This window comes from Brienomyrus brachyistius, chromosome 4 (genome assembly GCF_023856365.1).
Source record: "Brienomyrus brachyistius isolate T26 chromosome 4, BBRACH_0.4, whole genome shotgun sequence".
Classification (NCBI taxonomy): domain Eukaryota; kingdom Metazoa; phylum Chordata; class Actinopteri; order Osteoglossiformes; family Mormyridae; genus Brienomyrus; species Brienomyrus brachyistius.
In genome coordinates this window covers 13,631,069-13,653,422 of record NC_064536.1, presented here as the reverse complement: position 1 = coordinate 13,653,422, position 22,354 = coordinate 13,631,069, and the positions used below count along the sequence as shown (strand labels likewise).

The 22,354-nt window shown below is 48.5% G+C and overlaps 1 protein-coding gene across 12 annotated transcripts in view; it reads right to left on the bottom strand.

The window, feature by feature from the left end:
- LOC125739600 (disco-interacting protein 2 homolog C) overlaps nucleotides 1-21,912 on the bottom strand; it is a 112,303-nt gene extending 90,391 nt beyond the window's left edge. For 6 of the 12 annotated variants that reach the window (XM_049009861.1, XM_049009865.1, XM_049009862.1 and 3 more), the window contains exon 1: nucleotides 21,527-21,912. In XM_049009861.1, the coding sequence (XP_048865818.1) occupies nucleotides 21,527-21,605 (79 nt within the window). In that variant the 5' untranslated portion in view covers nucleotides 21,606-21,912. The remainder of the gene's footprint in view (nucleotides 1-21,526) is intronic. The other 6 variants (XM_049009869.1, XM_049009873.1, XM_049009866.1 and 3 more) reach the window with 2 other exon arrangements.
- Nucleotides 21,913-22,354: the final 442 nt, after the last annotated feature.

The following is a 22,354-nucleotide window of genomic DNA, read 5'->3' as shown; positions in this document are numbered from 1 at the left end:
CCTGCACCAAACCGAAGGTGAGCGTGACATCGGAGCAGAGTGCGTCCGGCATGCACATTGACCTTCCCAGGCCCAATTCGCTGGAGCCAGGCGGGACATGCTGATGAGGGACTGATATCGATTCTGCACAAGACCCAACAAGAGGCGGGGGTAATGAGGAGAAAGGGGCTCATGTCCCCTACAGACCATCTCTTATCGAAATGTAAGATCCCTAGGGCTGTCACATATTAACCCCCCCCAGTCATGCAAATGTCAATGGGTACTAGGAACATCACAGAGATGCTTGGTAAAGCACTGAATACTGCTTGCTACTCGGGAGGGGGCACCTCATGATATTCTGTATTGATGCTGAAATAGAACACAGAAGAGGCAGTCTGACTGTGCTACGACAATCCCCCGCAACCCCCCGCCCCCATGTCAGCAATGGCAATTCAATTCAATATTACCATCTTCAAATAAACCTCTTAACTGCTCCAGCCTGAATGTTAGAAACGACCAGCGTGCCGTCATGAAGAGGACTGATAAGCGTCAGGATTAACAAAGGGTGGCGGGTAGCGTGAATGGCCGTTGTCACGCCGATGGAAGTGTAGGGATCACTCAAAACAAAAAGAAAGGCCTTATTACTAGAACACATGCCAGCTGTGAATTATTATGGGTTAGATCAGACAGGGCCAGCGCGTGGGTTTAGAGCACACCGTGTATGAGTGTCTATTACCATTAAAAGGCTCTCTGCAATTTAGAAAATGAAGCTTCGGAAATAATCCAATTAATGAGAGTGGCCTCAAAACAGTGACGCTGGGTTCCGAAAAGAATTGTTATTTGCATTAGTTAGTATTAGTGGCGCATAGATGGATGGTTAAGATGGATGTTTGAGGAGTGCTGTTCCAGGGAGGGGTCCCGGTCATGAAGTCCAGAAGCCGGTTGGGGTCACGATGGATGTTTGATGGAGAGGTCGGATACAGGGAGATATGGGGGGGCTTGCGAGGTGGAGCTGGGCAGAAACGTTTATGAAGGTGGGGAAATGACAGGGGGGGTGATGTAGCTAGAAGCAATATATCAAGAAGCAGAATATGAAGCGATTTACTCGACATCTTAGCAGCAGGGATTGGAGAGCTGAAACCAAGAGACAAACACTACAGCCATTGTGTTTCCCAATCCAGTCCTCGGAGACCCACAGACACAGATGCTGGGAGGGAGCAAAAACATGGACCGGATTGGGAAACACTATTTTAGAGGAATCTTCAGTTCACAATCGCATGAAACATCTTCTAGCTGCTTATTCTGGACCGGGTCTGGCGCCCGTCCCAACCAACAGGGGGCTGGGGAACATTCTGAACGGGGGGGACAGTCCATTGCAGGACACATATATGGAGACATTCACTAGCTGAATATCTTAGGACACTAGGACAACCTGGAGAAAACCCACATGAAAGGGAGCAAGTGGAAGTAAGCGGGCTTCGAGTGCTACCCAAGGAGCCGTCACGACACAATCAGAGAAACCCACCCATTCACAGCCTTCGCAGACCACGCAGGTCCGCGGGATGCGTGAAGGAAGGCAGGCTCTCCGAGCGGCAGATTGAAATTCAGCAGACGAAATCGGCCTATAAAAAGAAGAGTGGATAAAACAGGCGGCGACAGACGCATGAGGGGTGCGTGCGGAGACCCGCCACGGGCGTGAGAGACGTGCATTAAATACAAGAGACGGCGATTTGCAAATGAAAATGAGAAGCACACAGGATCACTTAATTAGCCCCCAGTTAACTAGCAAATCTGCGCAGCCGGCAGGACACCACAGCCATGGAAACGAGAGAAACCTCCATCCACCAATCAGAGCCCACAAAAAGCACCAGAGGACGAACCGGTACACTTGCGGAGAATGATTCTGCCCCAGTACTTTGCTAGGGACCTGAAAGTGCACCCCCCCCCTTCCCCCCCCATTACAGAACGTTGAGGTCGCCTAGCAACTGCATTTACAGCTACAGAAGGTGCTGTTCTTAATTTCCGCATTTCATATCGTTTTACAAATTGCGCGTAATTAATAATTAACAGAGACACCAGCAAAAACTGGGAATAAAGTCAGAACAGGAATGACTACAATGATCCCAATTCAAGAGGGATTCTGCTATAAATTTCTCATTAATTTGAAGATCGTTCACAATTTCATTTTGTTTTAGCAACAATTTTATACGCAGACAATTTTAGCTGCATATATGCTTGAGCTACATCGATGTTTTTGTCCGCCCTGCCACCTGTTGCTAGGGATGAGTGAAGCAGGAATTGAAGGGGTCTTACTGTCGTAAATCAGGAGAGCTGAGGTATAAATGTTCTTTGCGGATTGTAAAATTGGCTCCACCATCCATCTTACGTCCGAGGAGCCTGAGGAATTAGGAGCTAGCGGCCGCAAAAAAGCTAGAACATCCATCAAGCCGCCGGGAGACAGACTGACACGGCACTTCTACGCTGATAATGAAGGCATCGCTGGAAAAGGGAGGCTAAGAAGATCTCTAGTCATCCTGGTAGTTCTGGCATTGAAACAGCAATGTCCAATTCAGTTGCTATGTCAAAACCTCCTTGCCTCTTATGTCTGCCCACCCCAAAACAACTTTCAGAAAGGCTCAATGTTCACATTGACCTGGGTCAGTCATGATTTTGACCAAGAACCAAGGACCCATAAAAGAAGGATGAGGGAAACCCAAATTTAGACCTTGAATAGTTTACCGCACTCATGCGAAAAGCATTTTCGGGAGATGTGCAGGCATTAGCAAATTACCCGCAGGGAAAAACAAACGTCAAGAGGTTTGTTCCATTTGGCTCCTCTGCAGAGCACAATTTAGTCCTTCAAAAACCATGAACCAACCGTCGCCCTCAACTGAACACTTAGAGCGAAAGAGGAAAGCACATGCTAATGTAATGAATGACAGCCTGTGAGTCTGACTGACGAACGGCCACATTGCAGAGGGTCTCCAACACTGAGCCATTTAAAGCTTCACTGTGGGCTTTCCGGGGGCCACACCAAGGTCAGCAGTTCAGTTCCAGCCATGCTGGGGTGTCACCATCTTCAGAATGTCTCGCTTTGTACATGCTATGGGAGATGCGGCCACTGCGGATTCGGGATGCAAGTGCTGACCCCTGGCTGCCCCCTCCAAACCCCAACTCTTCAGGGGTCGTGAGAAGATGAACTTTGGTCGCCGGAATGGGGGCGGGGGGGGGGGGGGGGGATCCAGAGCGGCCACAAAGCAGAGCCAGCAGTTGTCCAGAACCTTCTCTAGCACCTTCCAGCAGTGTGAACTGTTTTGTAACTTTCTATTTACAGACGGACTAATAATTCCCAAGCAGGATTGTCCTCTGTCAATCAGCCACACCCTGCATGGGAGGGGGCACCACTAACATATGCGGAGACTGTTCATGAAATGACAAACCAAACCATAAGCCAGAGGTGGATAGTTCAGGTCCAGAACAGTAAAAATCTAGACCAAGGTTTTGTTTCAACCAACCATTTGAGTATAAAGAGTCACAGTCACAGAGAACTCAACTGGTTGGTTGAATCAAAATCTTGGTCTGGATTTTTACTTTCTGGTCCAGAACTATACACCTCTGCCATAAACCTCCTGCAAGAATTATCTACACACACACACACACACACACACACACACACACACACATCTTCCTGTCTTTCTGTGCATCACACAGAATGACCAAGTCAAGGACATTAGGAAGGCAGGGCAGAGTTGGGAATAAGTTGTTCTTGGGGAACGCCCCTGGACATATACGTGCAAGAGCCCCGTGACTGACCATCCACTTCCAGAATGTCTCATTTTGTGCAACCAGGGGGTTTCTTTCTAATTCCACCAGTTCATTGTGACCCTAATCACATGACGAAGGTCCATCGCATAGCGTGCACCTTAAATATCGGGGGAAAAACACAGAACAATGCTGGACAAAGCGCTCCTGCCTCATTCTTAGTGGTCGGAACACGACCCAACCCTCCCTGTCCTGAGCGCTCCATGCTACACAGACACACTGGGTTTTCCCCAGTGACAGCACGGAAATGATTAACGTTAATACACTACTTAGTTTCTTTTCATCACAAGCAACAGAGAATTACATGTCGTTACATATATTCTACAGCGACAAGTAGCTTGCCTCTTGGGACCGGATCCCGAAAGAGCATTCAAGCAGGAGCAGGAGACAGAGAAACCCAAGAGAGCGGGTCAGAAGCCAGAGAAGCTGCTCTGACTAAGAAGCATCTTAACAGGACTTAACCAGGGCATGGAAACCAAACCTCTGAGCATAAACAGAACCTTCACACACGGATGCCGGCATTTAGAGTAGCAGCTCACTAACCATCGATGACCATGGACTGGCAAAACTTTCACACACACGTGTGAAAATGTAAAAAAAATGTAAAAAATGTTCTGACTTTAAAATATAGAAATTTCCCAACCCCTCACCCACAGCTCCAGCATTCTTCAGCCCCGTAGAATTCTGGGATTGGTGTTATCGAGGTCCCCTAAAAATCTTATTGACGTCACAGGTGAATTTATGGCGGCACAAAGCGGTTTCTGATCCACACGGCTTTGCAAAGGGGGAGCATGAAACACCCAGAGGAGCCTGCAAGCTGCTGGGACTCAAGTTTTCGCAACAGGTACATCGGGAGCAGAAAGTATCCAGGACGAGAGCTGAGCACCCCGTCCAAAAATGCATTCAACTGACATGTGACCGAAGCCGGGAGCTGGCAGACAGCAAGGGACTTTCCTGAGCCCGTCCCAGTGTGGAATTTTCGGAGCAGAATGACTCCTGTTGTCACCAAGGCAACGGCGGCTAGTGAAAATAAACCTTTTTTTTTTTATCATCATTTATGAATATTTACATCTAACAACAACTCAAATGATAAAAGTGGTCCACGCACACCACAAACACCGCCGAAAATCATTCTGTCCCTGATGTTCTGCGATAACAGATTTGACTTGAGCCCATAAGTCAGCAGTAATTGCGGATAGTTAGACTTCTCACCATGCTAGCTTGCCAATAAAATCAATCTGCTACGGGAAGCCACACACAGCAACCTTCAGCCAACATCGCGCTCCAGCACCCACATTGGTAGATGGGCCATCCCCCCATCCAGGGGGAACGCCAGTACGTTCAATCCTGGCTCCGTGACAGAGGAACACACCTGGGGAACCGTTCAATGGCAGGAAGATACCACTAATTGATCTTCCTGAACACACCGCAGCTACATTAATCAGCAAAGCTACGTGCTACGGACTATTAGCCGCGTGTTATGAGATATTAGCTGCATGCGAACCCAGAGCCCCGGATGACTGGCAGGCAGATCACCAGCGCACCCATGTGAAGAAACGCATAGTCACCCTCCTGCTACATGGCAAAAGAAATCTACAGCGCGCGCAGGTATATATAAAAGAAATCTACAGCGAGCGCAGGTATATATAAAAGAAATCTACAGCGAGCGCAGGTATATATAAAAGAAATCTACAGCGAGCGCAGGTATATATAAAACAAATCTACAGCGCACGCAGGTATATATAAAACAAATCTACAGCGAGCGCAGGTATATATAAAACAAATCTACAGCGCACACAGGTATATATAAAAGAAATCTACAGCGCACACAGGTATATATAAAACAAATCTACAGCGCACACAGGTATATATAAAACAAATCTACAGCGCGCGCAGGTATATATAAAAGAAATCTACAGCGCACACAGGTATATATAAAAGAAAGGTACAGCGCACACATGGCGCATTTCATGTTAATACTACGGCGCGTTCACTGTACATTAACACACACTGTACAATAGCCCACAGAAATTCTTACTCAGCTAGACAGTAAACACAACTTCATACAGAAGACTACTAAACAGCAGAAAGGTCATTTTTGACATTGTCATTATTTACCCCCAACTTTATTCCCTAAACTCTGCAACACACTTTAATCTCCAACTGTGTTGCTCCACAATAAATATCCGCTAACTTCTTGGCAGCTTTGACCATCAGGCTTTAAATGACAGTAATAATATCTGATCCTCCCCAATTCGATCCCTGTACCAGCTCCTCTGGGCTGAAGGTCCTCTGACAAACGCCAATCCTGACCTTCTCAGTCCCAAAACGTCCACCCCAGAACCACCAGGGGGTTCCATTCGGTTTTTTTTCTTTAATTATAATTTACTCAGTTACATCCAATCATCCCATTTCCCCCAAGGTTCAGCTGCTGGGGTTAAAAACCACTTCTACATCCGAATAAGTTCTATCACCATATTTCACAATAAGACAAACTATATATTTCCACCAACAAGTTTTCTGTAATCTAAAGTTATTTCAATGAAACAGGCCATATTAACTAATTACACAGATTAAATACTATTAACAAAATACAAATACTATATATATATATATATATATATATATATATATATATATATATTCTATAAACAAAAAAATACAAAAAGGTGAATATGAATAACATGCAGGAAGAAACACACACACACACACACACACACACACACACACACACACACACACACACAAGATTCCTTACAAAAGTCTATTAAAGATATATTTTAAATCTTCCTCAAATGTATGGGACAAGAAGCAGCAGAGTTTAGGCCAAAGTTGCTCGTGGGACATTCTCCCTCAAGGTCACTTAACGAGGCGCCTCCCTCTGCCGCATTTCCATATAGGAGCGTTTATGAATAGGCGGCATTGTCAGCCGGGCCATCAAAGGGTGTGCGGGCCGGGCTGCCCCCCCGGGCGGTCACAGCTCAATAATTAAACACGCCGAACGGCCGAAGAGGAAGTCATCACGACGCGTTTCTCTGCGAGCCCCGCGCACGCGCTCGGATCCACCCCAGACCACCGCGGCGGGAAAGGCAGTGTCAGTGACAGCTGCTCCTGACGGTCACCGGGGGGGGGGGGAGATTGCAGCTGTGACGACACAACAGAAGAATGTGGAAAACGCAAAATAATAAAATTTTAGAATCTGTGCCACAGCCACTAATATTTATGTCCGGATGAGCCGCGTGCAAAATATAAATCCAGATTACCAGAAGGCTGGAAAGATTGTTACTTTTCTCTCTTTTTTTTATTATCCTTTCATTTTGTCAGCGAATGGTACACTCCTACCCCAAGCTACCCCTTAACAAAAAGACAGCATCCCCTGGACCACACCATTCTCACACAGCTGAAGGGGGGATATTAGCATTAGCCCAACAAGAGTCACTGGGCCATGTGACCCGAGGGGCACTACCTCTCAAAAGGCTAGTCACAGCGCTAACCCTCATTTCAACTAGCCACGCTTAACTTTCTGCCTGCAATATCCACTTCAACCCCTCAACAAGGAGCTATACTGCTAGCATTCGGCTCTTTCACAGTGACGCAAACCCTCAGCTCTCAATGGCTAGAGGCACCCCTGCAACCCCATCGCCTCCAATGACAAGACACAGCTAATCCACAAGTCCTCCACTGCTAGCCACAATGCTAACCTCAGCTCCCCAGGGCAACTGAAACCAGCTCTATGCTCCTAAACATTAGCCATGGTGTTATCGTAGACCATGGACCATTCTAGGATTTTTTTAAAGTGGGGAGCGTAAAAGGGGTCATATTTCACATAGAGTGGTCAACCAAATCCTTACCCAATGATATGCTTTGAATCTGTGAGTGGCAGGGGAAGGGGAACTCCAGGGGCCAATCAGCTGGGCCTCCAGCTGTGCCCCTGTGTACACCACTCTTGAACAGCCTTAGACCTGGTTTTCTTCCCTTTCTGTGCTCAGGGACAAAGCAGCAGACGGCCATATTGGATAAGAAGAATTATTTTCACCCAGCCGGGCCGCGTCTCCAGCAGAAGGTCAGACAGACCATGGAGAAACGGCGAGAGGAGCCTTCACCACAAATCCTCCACCGCGCCAAAGCGTCCGGCGGTCTCCAAACTAGCCGAGAGGTCTCTCACGGTTTACCGAGGGCACCGGGACACATTCCCATGACGTCTCCGTGGTGATTTGGAGAACTAGCGACGACCAAAGTGTGCCGAGACAAGCTCACATATAAAAGAGAATTAGCAGCTGCACACAGCCTCGAAACTCCTGATATGACGTATTTATTCCGGTCTGCGGGAGAGTACAGAGCGAGGAAGACGGCCGGAAGCAAGAGGGATCCTTTGGGATTTGGGTCCCAGGGGATGAACACGTCGACAATTTCAGCACTGCAGCACGTTAGACATACGTTAGCGCTCGGCCTCCCCGCCCACCCAATACTTTCTCCGAAAAGAGGGTCTTTCCCAGATCGAGAAAACCCATCTCCCTGCACCCGTTTACCCACCCGACTTTCCCATCCACCACATGCCGCATGACTGTGCTCCATCCCCGGGGCACTGGGCCCGGCAAACAAAATCATTTTCGGCGTGTAGTGGTTTCTTTTCTCCTGCTGTCAACTTGCAACCTCTGAACTTTCGAGGCAGGCGCCGGGTCAACATCCAACCGTGATTGAGCTTGGGTCAGGAGTGGGCGCCATGGCGACCGCAGGCCTCACGCTATCGCGTTGCCGGGAGAGTCGGTGACATCAAGGAGGCTGTCAAGCCCGAGTGAAGATTTAGCACAGAGAGGTCTGAAGGCAGTGACTCGGCTTAATGTCATTAAGGTCACTCGGATAGCTCCCCCCCGCCCACTCGTTACTCAGTTGCCTAGAGGACAGTGAAACACATGCCGGCTCATCCAGCAGAAGGCAATAAATACACTTTAAAGTAATGAGTCCACACTCAAATCCATAAACATAAAAAATCCACTGTAATAACAAACAGTACAGTGAGAACGGGGAGCTGAAGGGGAACGAGTCAGCCAAATGCCCCCAGCGCGCACCTCTGCATGGATTTACTCTCGAATAAAAAAAGAAACGCGAGAGTGTTTTTTGAAAATGACTGCGGCCGCTGGTGGCCTGCTGTTGTACCCTAGAGCCAAATACCTTCATTAAAAACAGCCAGCCAGGGAAAGCGTGCAACATTGTGACTCTGTAGAGGGAGGGCCTGCCCTCGCCCCTGCCCCCTCGCCCTTGCACAGCATGCCCACCTGTATCACAGACAGCAAGCTGCTATAACCACGTCTGCTCGCCCCAGCCCTCTACTGGACAGCCACAGAAGGTCACATGATTAAGGAGAAGCTAAAAATAGGCACAGCCGCTAAGCAATTACGAAATCATAGCCGTCATAATCTGCCAGAATTGGCTCCCCCCCCCACCCAGCACCAGCGAAACACCTCTGCTTCCAAAACACGACAGCTTCAGTCTCGCATTACCGCACGAAGGGCTGAAAACGTAAATTACGTCAAATAATTAGCAGGCCAGAATCCAGCATCAAAAAGCTGCCTTTATAGAGAGGAGCAAGCCGGCCCTGGCGGAGTCACCAGCTGCTGGGGAGGGAAATGCTAACTCCAGGACCGAGACCTACACACCACGTCCCAGCCGATAAGCTCAGAGAAGAAAATGGGGGGGCGGGGGGGGGGGGGGGGGGGGACAAGAAAGGGAACAGAGAGAGAAATAAACAGGCATTTCTGGCTCGCATGCAGGCCCATGACAAAACTGTGATTCATTCTTTGGATTTGCTCATAACCAAACATCTGTTTTCTTCTGAGGGGCAGCGACATGGGGGGGGGGGGGGGGGGGGGGGGGCGGTGATGAAAGCAGGCGAATCACACCGCCTCACTGGAAAGACGAAGGACCCGGGGCTCGCAGATGCCGTGCAAACGCTCTTCTCGCAGCGCGCATTTTTAATTGCGCTCCCGATTTGGGAGTGCGGCACCTGGCCGGAGCACGATCCCAGGGTGCCTGCATGAGAGCGGGAACGTCTCCACGGGAAATTACGCTGCTGGCTGGCCACAGCCCTCCATCTATAAATAATGACTGGCAGTTAACCAACAGCGGCCTAATAAGCGGACAATTAACTACTTAACAGCCGGCATCCTGCCCGTCGTCAACCTCGAAAGGTTCTACTTCTGCTCCCCAACCAAACACAAAGATAAAAAGACTGAGTCGGTACGAGGGGGTCGTCATGGTGACCATCCAGGACCACTGTAAGCAGACCCCGCCCACACACATGCCCAGCCTGCCTCTGATTGGCTCCAGTTCATCCTGTTCGTTCCAGAGTGGCTTGTGAATTTCGTGGCGAATACAAAACACAGTCAGTGAACGTCTGCCCAAGGACAGGATTATAAACATCACAAAGGACCACCATTCCTCCCCACCCCTTGACCACCTCCTACTTGTATCTCTATTAAACATATAATCAATGCACCCATTTAGAGATCCACAAAACATTCGGCCCTCAAATTATTACAGCCCAGAAAGCATGGCTGGGCTGAGATTTTTAGCAGTGTGAAAATGCTCTATTCATTATTGTCATGAAAAGGCAAAATTGCCTGTCTTATTGCTTTAACTGAGGTTAGGTTACAAACGGCAGAAGAGTGACATTGTTAGAGGATAAATCTGTCAATGCAGGTTTTATAGCTGCCGTCTGAGGGGCGGATCATAACAGCCCAAGGTAGTGAGATACCAGCAAAGAAAAGAACAAGTGCAAATGGGAAGAAAGACGGAGAATTTCTGACAAACGTCACAACTGATAGCAGAAGCAGCTGAGAGGTCAAATTGAATTTCCCCTGAATGCAGGACAGTAAAAGCCTGACTCATAACATTTCTTATCAAAAACAATTTTGTGTGGCATTGATGGTGAAGATTAAATGAGACTAGAGATGAAATTTCCCCATTTACCGTGACTCAGAGTATCATCAGTTACCTCTTTTTTGCTTTTGGAAACAAGAATCTAGAAGGTCTGGTAATACTAGCCGATTTCAAAGTTATTCCGCATGTAAATAATGAACATGATGTTAATTTTTCATCGAATGATTTTGAAATACACCATTATATCCTCGTGTGTCGGGTGGGACGGTACAAAGTACATATAAGGTTCGAAGGGAGGATAGTTACACAGGTTGTGGGCACGAAGCCAAAATGAAATAATGTATAATTATGAGACTCCTCTAGGGATTACAGAGAAGCCAAGGGGGAAACAGCAAATCCATTAAAGTGTGAAGACGGATTCACCGGCATTAATTCACACCTGTTTACTTAAAGAGATCGGGAAGCCCTGGGTCCGAGTCGAGCCGCTAAAAAATGCCGCCCATATAGCCGTTTTCGCGGAAAGAAAGTGAATAAAATGCGGTTTGTTGGGACCAACAATGAGCGCAAACATAACCGCGTGAAATGCCACATCTGGCCGTGTAATCGGGGCGGAAATCGTGCTCTAAATGCACGTTATACATAAGCAAAAGCACTTGTGAAATGTGCCTTTTAAAAATGTCCATATTGTGCATACATTCAGAAAAACGCAAAGATTATTTATTCAACCATCTCTCGTCCCAGGTACTCCTGGGTACTTGCATCGATCACAGTTTCCCAGGGTTGGGGTTTTATACAGGAAGACGGAATAAATACGTCGACTGTTCTGTGCTAAACAACATCACAACCGCCAAACATCTTTTTCCCCTTCAGGAGTGACCGTTTCCTCTCCTATTATGGCATTTCGCGCACCTGTTGCGTACAATTATCAGTCCTGTTTCTGGGTTGCGAAAGTTTCTTCTTTGAACAACTACTCCCCTCCTAATCCCATACCCGCAAACTCTACACCACTGCAGCCCTGACTTCTGTTATACATATGAGTCTTATATAGTTTATCAGACCTAGATAAGACTAAAAAATTGTCCATCATGGTCACACGAGCAGGGAGCTGTCTGCGACACCCTTCGCCCTGCCTGAAACACGTTTTCTTCCTTAAGATTTGTTAGATCTTCCGTCATTGTTCTCTGGTACAAAGGAACCAGTCTGGGAGTCGTTTGTAATCCGGGTTGTACAGCACGGTAAGGCGGAGCGCTGTCGGGTAGGCAGCCCGTCCTGCTCACACACTGAATCCCGGCTCCCCATCAAAGCCAGCGCAAGAATGGGTTTTTATCCCGGTGAAATCAGGAACCGGAAACCTCGCCGGTTATGTCTCAGTGGGACGAAGGTTTCTCCCGGATGAACGAAATCCGCGACGCTCAAGCGCAAAGTCGCTCGGATTCTGCTGAACTCCTTTCAAAGGACGTTTTGCAGATCAAAAGTGCCTGTCCCAACATAAGTATATACTCCATTTCATCCGCGGATTAGTGGATTTCACCCTCTGTCACTACGATATCCTCAACGCCAACTTCTGCTCATCAGTTTTTTCTTTTACCCAAGTCTAACTGTATGCAACTCATTAAATGGCTGATTAATTCTCTCTCATCTGTTATAAACTAACACGATCACAAGAAAGGAAGAATACCAATCAGTCAAATCACTGACGCTGGACACCATAGCAGAGACTTAAATCAAAACTACATCTCTGAGACATAACCGCCAGCTTGTAACAACCCTAAAGCTTGTTTAGATCCGACCATGAAGAAAAAAAAACAAGAGTAGACCACCAGATACCCTCAATATCTAAGTATTTCCATCTGTTGTCCCTATGCTTCATAACACACCATATATCAACACATCGTGAGTGTTTCTGTAGCGTCACATACAGGCAGGCCAGGGATTTTATCCTGTTTTTTTTTTTTTTTTTAATCAAACTCAAACATCAGATGTGTCTGATGGCAAGACTATATCAACAATAAAAGACCTTCGACTGTATTACAGTGTTCGTTGTTGCTTGGGACAATGATTGTGGGGGTTAGATGTGACTGACCGAGATTCTTTAAACTCAACTGGTTGGATGAAATCTTGATCTGGATTTTTACTTTCTGGACCTGAACTTTCCACCTCTGGACCACCCCCCCCCCCCAACCACAATGCTAGCATTTTCCCCCACTGTTTACACAGGTGAAGATACTATCTCGCATACTGTAAAACCAGATCTTAACGTTCCTACCTGGCACGGTGACAAACCCCAGAGAGACAAAGGTCACTTCAGGCTGGGTCGGTAACTTTTGAATTACCGAAAGCAACCCATGTCTCCAAAATTTCACACCTTCAGGCCGGACAGACAAGTGTTCCTGACAGGAACAGGAAGAAACTCTTTTACGTTGTTTGTGACTGTACGCCTATAAAGCTTGTAGGGACATATTACTGGCTCGAGACAAAGGACCCTCATAACCGCCATCTCCCTACTCTGACTGTTTACTACCAGAGAGCCTGCCTGGAGATCTTAACGTAAACCCCAAAAAGCTCAAGACTCGCCGTCCTCCGGGAAGTGACTCCGAACCCTTCCCCAGAGACGAGCCTCCAATCCGGCTGGCCTTTGCTTTCCTCACCTCCCGCACCAGTCTGGACCTGCCAGAAACCTTCATATTAATGCACTCAGTATGGTTTTTGTTGTCTATATCACATGAATGTGGAGGAACAGCAAAGTGACAGGCTCTCCCGCTTACTGACAGACGGGGGTCTGCCTCTGAAGAGGTCTACATCAGCCTGGGTTCAGACCCGAGGCTCTGCTGAAAGCACGGAGGTGGATTCATACAACTGTCCATCATCGGCTTTATCTGGCGTTTCTCACCTGAGGTGGCGAATGAATTTTAAACAGGGAAAACCGCATAAATCCATCAATCCCACACTCAGGCTTGGGTCCACCTACAGCCCACACTGGTTAGCATTGACCTGTGAAATTTTTGCAAACCGCACAGTGTGTGTGATGACGGTTTCCTGCAGCAATCCCATGTCTCCCCTTAACCGCATTCATATTCCTAACCAACCGTCAGTCACGAAACACACCTCTATCCAAACAGAGCCAAAGCGAAAGGGAACGCGGCCAACTTAGCCGTATGGTGCTATTAAAATCTTCTTCACATCTGGAGTCTAACTGTTTGACTAGGGGTATGAAGGCATCTCTAAGGATTCCCCTCACTTGAAAACAGTGATCACACAATCGCATATCAAGTAGGGGAGCACGATGAACCTGCGGCTCACAGCAGGACGCACCGGGCACAAGGCAGGGCACACGCTAGATAAGACTCCAAATGAGAATCCTGGAACTCTTATCTGTTGGAGTAAGCAGTTGGGCTTAGTTTTCACAAATTAGAAAGCCAACAGCGAGATCTCTAAGCACCCAGACACACACCTATGTCGCCCTACACAGCCTATGTGAGGAAAACAGGAAACTGCATTCGATTAGCCTCTGTAATATTCCACTTTGTGCGATTCAGTTCAGCTCATTCGCACACAATGGCTGCTGACAGGAGGGCCGCGTCGGCGGTGCATCAATAAGCAACGGCTTCCATAAAAGCTGCAGAATAAACACTCAATAAGGTTCAATCAGTGATACAGACTGGCAGTCTTTCAGCTAAATGCAGCTGCATTAGGGAAGCAGATTATCTACACTCTGCACTGAGTGTTATAGTCCACAGCCTGGAGCCGGACAATTCTGATCCTTAAACCTGACGTCAGGACGTGCGTTTTAGTGCTTAATTACTGCGCAACATGTGACAAAAACCAGCCGAGGTGTTCTACGATCCAACCGGCCCAACCGGACCTGGATTGAGCATCTCCTCCCCCCCCCAGGCAAATGCTGGTCCTCAGGGAGGTCCAACACCTTGTAAAGACACAGTCAACAAAGCAGTTAAATAGGGGGCGGGGGCACTATTCATTAGCCTGTCTGCCGCGAGCAGCACAGGACACAATAACAGGAGAGAGTGTCATTGAACTTGATGACATTGGGAGAGCCCTGGACCCAGCAGGAGGTGGGGGTAGAAATATGAGCCGGGGGTGGGGCAGAAAGGTCCCTTCACCCTCCCTCGGCGTGGACCGGCCACCTGTCCTTATAAAGCCCGGAACCCCCCCGCCCCCCGTCTGTTTAACGTCCAATTTAAAAGCATCATAACATCATATTAAAACCCTCTGCAAACCTCATCTATTTCCCGGGTGAGAGTCAATGAAAACCCGCCGTCTGCGTGTCAAAAAGTCCCCGATAGATTCGATTTGGTCCGACTGATTTATTTATTCATAAGACCGATCTCCCGAAAAGCAGGCGGAATATCTGCAGGCGGCGGCGTCTCTCTATCCGCCCGCCTGGCATCATGACGCAACCTCAGCGAAACGCCACCCACCCCGGCTGCCCCCCTCGGAGCGGCCCGGTGATGATGTCAGCAGCTCTAGGCCACGTTCGCAAGCTGCTCTGGGCAGATGGCACCGGCGGCGTCCTGGCCAAACTCCCGGCCCAGCTCGGCCCAGCCTGCGTGCTGGAGAACTTCTCAGGACAGGATTATCTCTGCTACTATGTGTCAACTTTGGATTTGAAAAAAGGAAAAAAAAAAAAAAAAACTGTCAACGATTAACCTAAAAAAAAAAAAAAAATTATAAAGGGATTATGAGTCAATATGATTTGACTTGGTAAATATTTCCTGCTTCCTCCATTGAATTACTGGGCTACGGCTGAATGTGATCCTCCTGTCATGTGACGCCCGCCCAGCCAATTAAAACGCACGTGCATAAGCCACACCTACTGAGGCAGAATCCGGATTCATTTGAAATCTACAGATATCTGAAAGAATCACCCTATTCTTGTAATAACCAATTTTAACAATGGGTTAGGCTGTAAAACATGTCAGTTTCTCTGGGCACAAGCATCTGTTAAATTAATAATGTAGCGCAGTAGAATAATAAATCATATTTGGCACCAGGGTTAGAACATTCTGTCTGGCTTTCTGGTCTTGGTACCCATCGTGCACTAGGAACCACACCCAGGGATGGGGGGGGGCACATCCCGGCAGTAAAACAGCAGTCTGTCTTTATAAATAGTTTATCACCGGCCTTCATATTTAACATGTTCTGCTGTATGCTTGTCGCTTCCCACATTTGTCAGCTTGATTTACAGCAAACATGCTAATAATGTAGCCTGTGATTGGCTGGGCTGGATCCAGACATAGGGCCCAATTGGCACCGGAGGCGCAGACAAAGTCATTGAAGAGAAAAAAAAGGGAAAAACACACACACACACACACACACACACACACACACACACACACACACACACACACACACACACACACACAACCACCAGCACCCCCCTCCCCAATCAGTAGATGATGATTAGCAGCCCATTGAAGTCACATTGTTTTTAATTCTCTCTCGTTTGTCTTTCAGCTACAAAAAAAAAATAATTCAAACAGCCCCCCCCCCCCCCCGCACCCCCCACCCACGTCAGCCTAGGGGCCCAGAGAAGTTATTGCACCCCCGCTGGTGAAGGGGTGTGGTGCAGTGAGAGGATTTAGATTCAGTGCATAGAACATCTCCGTCCTCACGGGACCGTTATCCATCCCCGGCTTATATTTGGGGGCTGGATGTCTCAGTTCCCCGTTTCCATAATGCAGTGCGTTGTGCTTCTCTTACTGTCGGTGCACAGAAAACTGCTACCCCACTGTTACGAGCCTGGGAAGCTCGTCATTAGGTAAAAGGGTCGGTCTTTATCACTGTTAACAACAAAGAACCGGCATACCGTGGAAAACCAAAATTAAAGGAACAGAGTCTTGAAGCATCTCAGCAAGTCCTTGTCGGTGGTACCGGTCCCCCGGATTTTCTGAGACAGGACAGCGGGGCTCTTCACACACGCTCCGGGTCTCCAGCGACCCAGAGATCACGTGACCACATTCGATAGTCCGTAACACCTGCACTGCAAGGCTATGGGGATCATCGTCCTAGACTGCGCCCCCCCCTCCCCCAAAAAGGCTTCACCCATAATCACATGGTTAATTATCAGCGCGATTAAAGAGCTTTGGGGACGTGCGCCCGCAGGAGCGGATGGCATCCTGTAGTATCCTGTAGTATCCTGTAGTATTGCGGCAGGGTCCAAGCGGGGGACCAGAACCAGGCCAATCACATCAAAATTCCAGCCCCCACTACACGCAGAGTCCGCACACTCTCGTATTTTGGTGTCTGTAATTTGCCTGAACTTATTCCCAGGATAGTCACAGCCAATCACAGCCATGTTCCTGGAGAAGCCATTCTGGAAGATTAGTGAATTGGACATTAACTGTACAGGGCATGTTGAATGTTACAACTGAAACTGCGATGAACTCCTGCCAGCTACGGCCAACAGCAGCTCCTTCGTATCAGCTCCGGCCAATGACGGCGAGCCGCTAGCTCCCAGCTCCGGCCAATGACGGCGAGCCGCTAGCTCCCAGCTCCGGCCAATGACGGCGAGCCGCTACCTGTTAGCCCCACCCAATGACGGCAAGCAGCTAGATCCCAACTCCAGCCAACGACAGCGAGCCGCTAGATCCCCGCTCGAGCCAATGACAACAAACTACTAGATCATAGCTAGCGGTCGGCTTCCTGTGATCTTTGGCCAAACCACGTGGGACACCAGGGGTGGCTTTGCAACTGTACATATGCCCTCTCCGAGGGGACTGGGGGGTTTGGGGCTGGCTAGAACAAACCCTAAATGCTGACGGCACCCCGACACGCCAACATGTGACGAGCGTGCCCCCTGCCACAGAGTCTCCACAGGAAGCAAGGTGGCAGGAGTTCTCAGAGAGCGTCGGCTATCGCTGGCACCGGCGCGTGTGCCCTCGGTGCGCGAGAGGTACAGCGGAAGGGACTGCTATTCTAGGAACGGGAAAGAGCTGCGAGCGGACACTGGAGATCAGGGTATAACCACGGTATTTTAAGGTGAAACGTGGTCATTTCAAAAAGGAGGAGGGGAGAAAATGGAACCATCAACCAGCTCTAGTCTTTATGTCTCCCGTTAGCGTGGAGAGCAATTAAATAAAAAGGCAAAGAAACCAAAAAGTATAAGTAGTATAACTATCCGCCCCCCGCGGCCTGAGACCGGCTGATCGCTGTCGCACATTCAAACCAGCACCTTCAGCAGATCCCGCGAGACGTCATTGATGGGACTGCATCCGACACGGAGATGGACGGCGTGCAAAGATCACTGCGGACACAGGGGCCGAGCGACAGCATCGCATCGCCGTGCCGTGGGTGGGGGGGCATCGTTTCATTACCGTCGCAGCCAGACTGCAGATCAGGCACGTCAGATTACACAAATCTCGATTTCCACATCATACTCCACGCACTTTAGCAGATGCCAGCATTGTGCAAACTCACCAAAACCCATAACATCACACACATTCCATATTCATATTCATGCTTTTTGAGGGAGCTGTTACTATTGGCAACAAAGACAGTAAGAGCTCATTCCAGTTAATGAAATTACAAAATTATTGATGCTGTGAATATTGATGCTGATTCGTATTTATTCTATATAACGTTTGCTATTGACCCTGCGCTAATATGTCAAATTCAGACAGTTTCAGAAATAAAGGATGGTGTTATCTGTGATTTCGTTTTAAAAGTAAAATTCATAAGGTCTTATAGAGCTGGTTCTCACATTCAGACACGTGTGCATGAGTAAATGAAGCTTTAAAGCGGCAGGCTTCTGACACAAACTCTGTCACATTTGGCACGGGGGTCAGCACAGACCCCCTGATCGTGGCCATCGGCCAGTCCGGCTCCAGGGCCCCGCGCTCCAGCACCCTAAGGCCCCCGAATGTCCACACTGCCATATGTTGTGCTGCTGACACTTCCGCACACCGCGCTGAGATTTGGATGCGCTTTCCCTCTTAAAAAGAAACAATGGCGATCTGTCAAAATCCCACACAACAGGTAAGAGAGAATGATCTAATGTCCTGCCGGTAACGTCAACGGAGGATAGTGCAATTGTGGACTGGGATCATCTGAGGCTATGTTTGCCTTCTAGCAAATAAAATGGTGCAGTTCTATATTCCGACCTGTTGGTGGCGCTCTCATTTAACATGGACAGGAATCAAGGGGCAGGGAATGACAGAAGCTGGACAGGAGACCTGGCCAGTGCCTCGCTGGTACATCACATCCTGTGTTTATTATCTAATCCAATGAGGCTTAATTTCTCCAAATAAATACAAGCAGTCTTAAGGCTAGCAGCTCTTGTAGTATAATATCCTAAGGTGCTGCCAAAATGTTCCCCAGCCTGGGAGTTTGTGGGGGAGGGGGGATAATTTTACATCTGGGCCTTTTTATAAAGAAAGCCATCGTCAGATGAAAACAGGCCGTCTCTTGTTTCAGGCTACCTTGTCAAAGATCGCTTCAGCCAAGGACGTCTACTTCAAGCGAAGCGTTTGGAAAACCTGCCCTGCCCCGGGGCTGCAGAGCGTAAACAGCTATGGGACGGCGTGCGGCACGGCGCACATGGCCACGCTTAAACGGGGGGGCAGCACGGGGCACCACCAAAGGCGCCAGGGTCAGGCCCGAAACATGGAGGGCCCACTTCTGAAGTTTCTCTCTAGTGGATTGGGGGTAGTCCTCTTTGGTGGACTTCGCTGATCGGGGGGGGAGGAGCAAATTTTTAGGGGGATTCAAAATCATCTTTTTGTCACTGCGTATGTGCCCGTTTGCCACCTAATACATTTCATGTTCACCCACGTGCCAGGCCACAGTAAGGGCACGTCAATATCCACGACTGCAGCAAGAACCCGGAAACTTCCGCTTGGCCTTTCTCCTCCTGGTCCTAATTATTCGATTAGCCCGTGTTCATTACTGTGATTACCGCCGCATCCCAGGCCACGCGACGGAGGACGGCGGTCCGTCTCCGGATGGCGACGGAAAGCTGTGGCGTGGAGCCGTATTTAAAACATCGAATGAGGAGTCCGGCGGGGGGGGGGGAGGGTTGGCACAGATCAGCAGGGGTCCGCATGACAACGAGAGTGCTTGTCCTGCTTGTGCATAAATCAGACCAGCGAGTCTTCACAGTCAGGAGATTAACACCGAGGTCATGATGTCACTGCCTTGGATTCCACACAGTCATAAGCACAGCATGAAATCCTAAATTTGAAGATTTGAAAGTGGTCGCGCACCTTTTCCTTTAGAAATAGCAATAAACATTCAGGCAGCCTGCTTTTCAACCAGGCGACTTTGACTTTCCAATGGACGCCTCCTTGATTACTATATTCTACTCATAGGTTTCAGGGTAAATTGAAGCCATTACGCATCGCTGTTACTGCAGGTGTGGTGTGATGAACCGCAGGGTTCATCTGCACCCAGGACAACATTCCTCGTGGTCAATCCAGCATAACAGGTGTCCGAGCCTCTGTACTTCAGGACATGGTGGCATTAATGGAATCCATGGTACGACAAGCATGATGGAGCCTCGTGCAGGACACGGCGCAGGTAACAGGTACCGTTACACCGGCTACCGGCTCTGCCTGGTAAGATGTCAGGTCCTCATCCAAAGTCGGCTACCAGCATTCATTTAAATCTAGTGACTCTCGCTCACCATAATCACCTCATTACCGAAAAATCCGAGTCTTTCTGCTACGTTTTACAGCGATTTGACTAAAACTTCACAGTCATTGTTGTGTGATTTATCTATGAATGATCGTGCCGTCAGTGTCTTAAAAACATGCGCAGAAAGGAAAAAGGGACAACAAACGAACAAATAAATGAATAAACCCTGCAATCCACAAAAACCGACGTGAATGGGTTCTTAACTTCCAGAAACGGAGCACGCCGTCCTGGATTTTAATGTCAGTTTCTGAGTTTCAAAGAAAGTTAACCCCAGCATGTTGAAGCCGAAGCCGAAGCCGCAGTGCCGGAATGAGAAGCGAGGCCGATCGCACCGCGGTCCGCTCGGGTTAATAGCCACACAAACCCGCCGCACCTTCACTATTGAGGAGGAGACTTTTTCTGATCCCCCTTTTTGACTCAAAACCAATTTTCCAGCTTTGCGAGGACAAACAGTGCTCATCGATCGGACCGCTTAGGCACCAGTACCGGTACCACTGCCCGTGTTGGTGAAAGTACTTTTTTCCCTTAAATGGTCCAGGTCTGCACACAAACAGCGGACCGCTCCGCACGCCCACACGGAAAGAGACTTAAAACGGCTCTGTTCAAGCTGAGGAAAAGTAACTGCAGAAATTCCCCGCGGATCATGCATTGTAAATAACACGCCTGGGTTTTGTTACATTTTATTTCGAGCTTTGCTTTTAAAAAAAGAAACAAAGAAACAGATAGAAATAAGGGATCGGATCAAAGGCTGTATTTCCGAGCCTCAAAGTGGATTCCTTATTCCTGGACCACGGTCAGTTTATAATTTAGGGTTAAGCACAAGTCCCGGTCACTGATCGCAACTGAAACATTACGGCGGGCACTTTCCGCGGCGCGACCCCACACTGTCGCCCCATCAGTTAGCACCTAACGGGGATCCGATCGGCGGCTCCCGGCGTTACATTCAAGGTCACACACAGCGCCGATTGCTCGCAAGCTCATTGCCAAAAACCTGATTTCAAGGCGTCAAGACATAAGCAACACGACGGCGGATCTGAGATCATGCATCCCAACACATAATACAAAAAAAAAATCGCTGCAGATCTCTGGTTTACTGCGCACGGCCGTGCCGTGCATACAGGCGTCCCTTTAATATTCTCAAAAAGAGAAGCACTGAAAGAGGGAAAAGAGAAATAATGAAGATGCGTTTAATCCTTACCTTCTGATAATTCCAGTTCGAGCTCGGCAAGTCTGGCTCGCACCTCCAGTGGAAGGGGTAATGTATCACGGTCCGCCATTCTCTTAAAAAAATCACTCAACTGAGAGAGATTTTCCTTTTATTCAGAGCCCAGTCCTTCGGTCCTGTCTTTTTTTCCCCCGCTGGGCTGCTGTGTTAAGGGGTGAACCGAGGATCGGCGCTCGGACTGACGGAAGCAAAGAAGGCGGAGGGTCGTCTTGCCGTCCGTCAGTGGAGCCCCGCCATGACTGTGTCCCTCCGTAAGGAGCGCTGCTGTAATCCCAGGCTGTCAGTGCCGCGGAGAGACTCGCCGCTACATCTTTGCCTCTGCCTTTTTTTTCTTTTTTTGTCCCTCGATCCCACTCACGTGATCGCGTCCACACGCCTCCTCCACGACCACAAGGGGGCGCTAGTTATTCCCTCTCGCTTGCCCCGTCGGAAGAGGCAGGACGACGCCGTCCACTTGGCTTTAAAGCGGTTTATGGCTGAGGATAAACGCTCTTTGAGTACTACAGGCTGTGCGGAGATGCGTGAATACAAAAGAAACCCTTCTGACTAAAAACCCCGAGTGTTTCTTCCAGCCCAGTCTGGTTTCCTGTGTGCCCCCCTTTTCGAAGGATTTCTTTATGTTTAATTAGACTATTTATTATCAAACTTTGATATAATACACAAAAAAATGTACTGCCCCCTTTTCACAGCACAGCCATTAAATGGAAGTCCAGAGGATTGTTTAGTTTGAGTATTTGCATTTATATTAACTTATTATTGAGCTTCTGTTGGATTTAGTTATTGATCAAATGATTATGTACT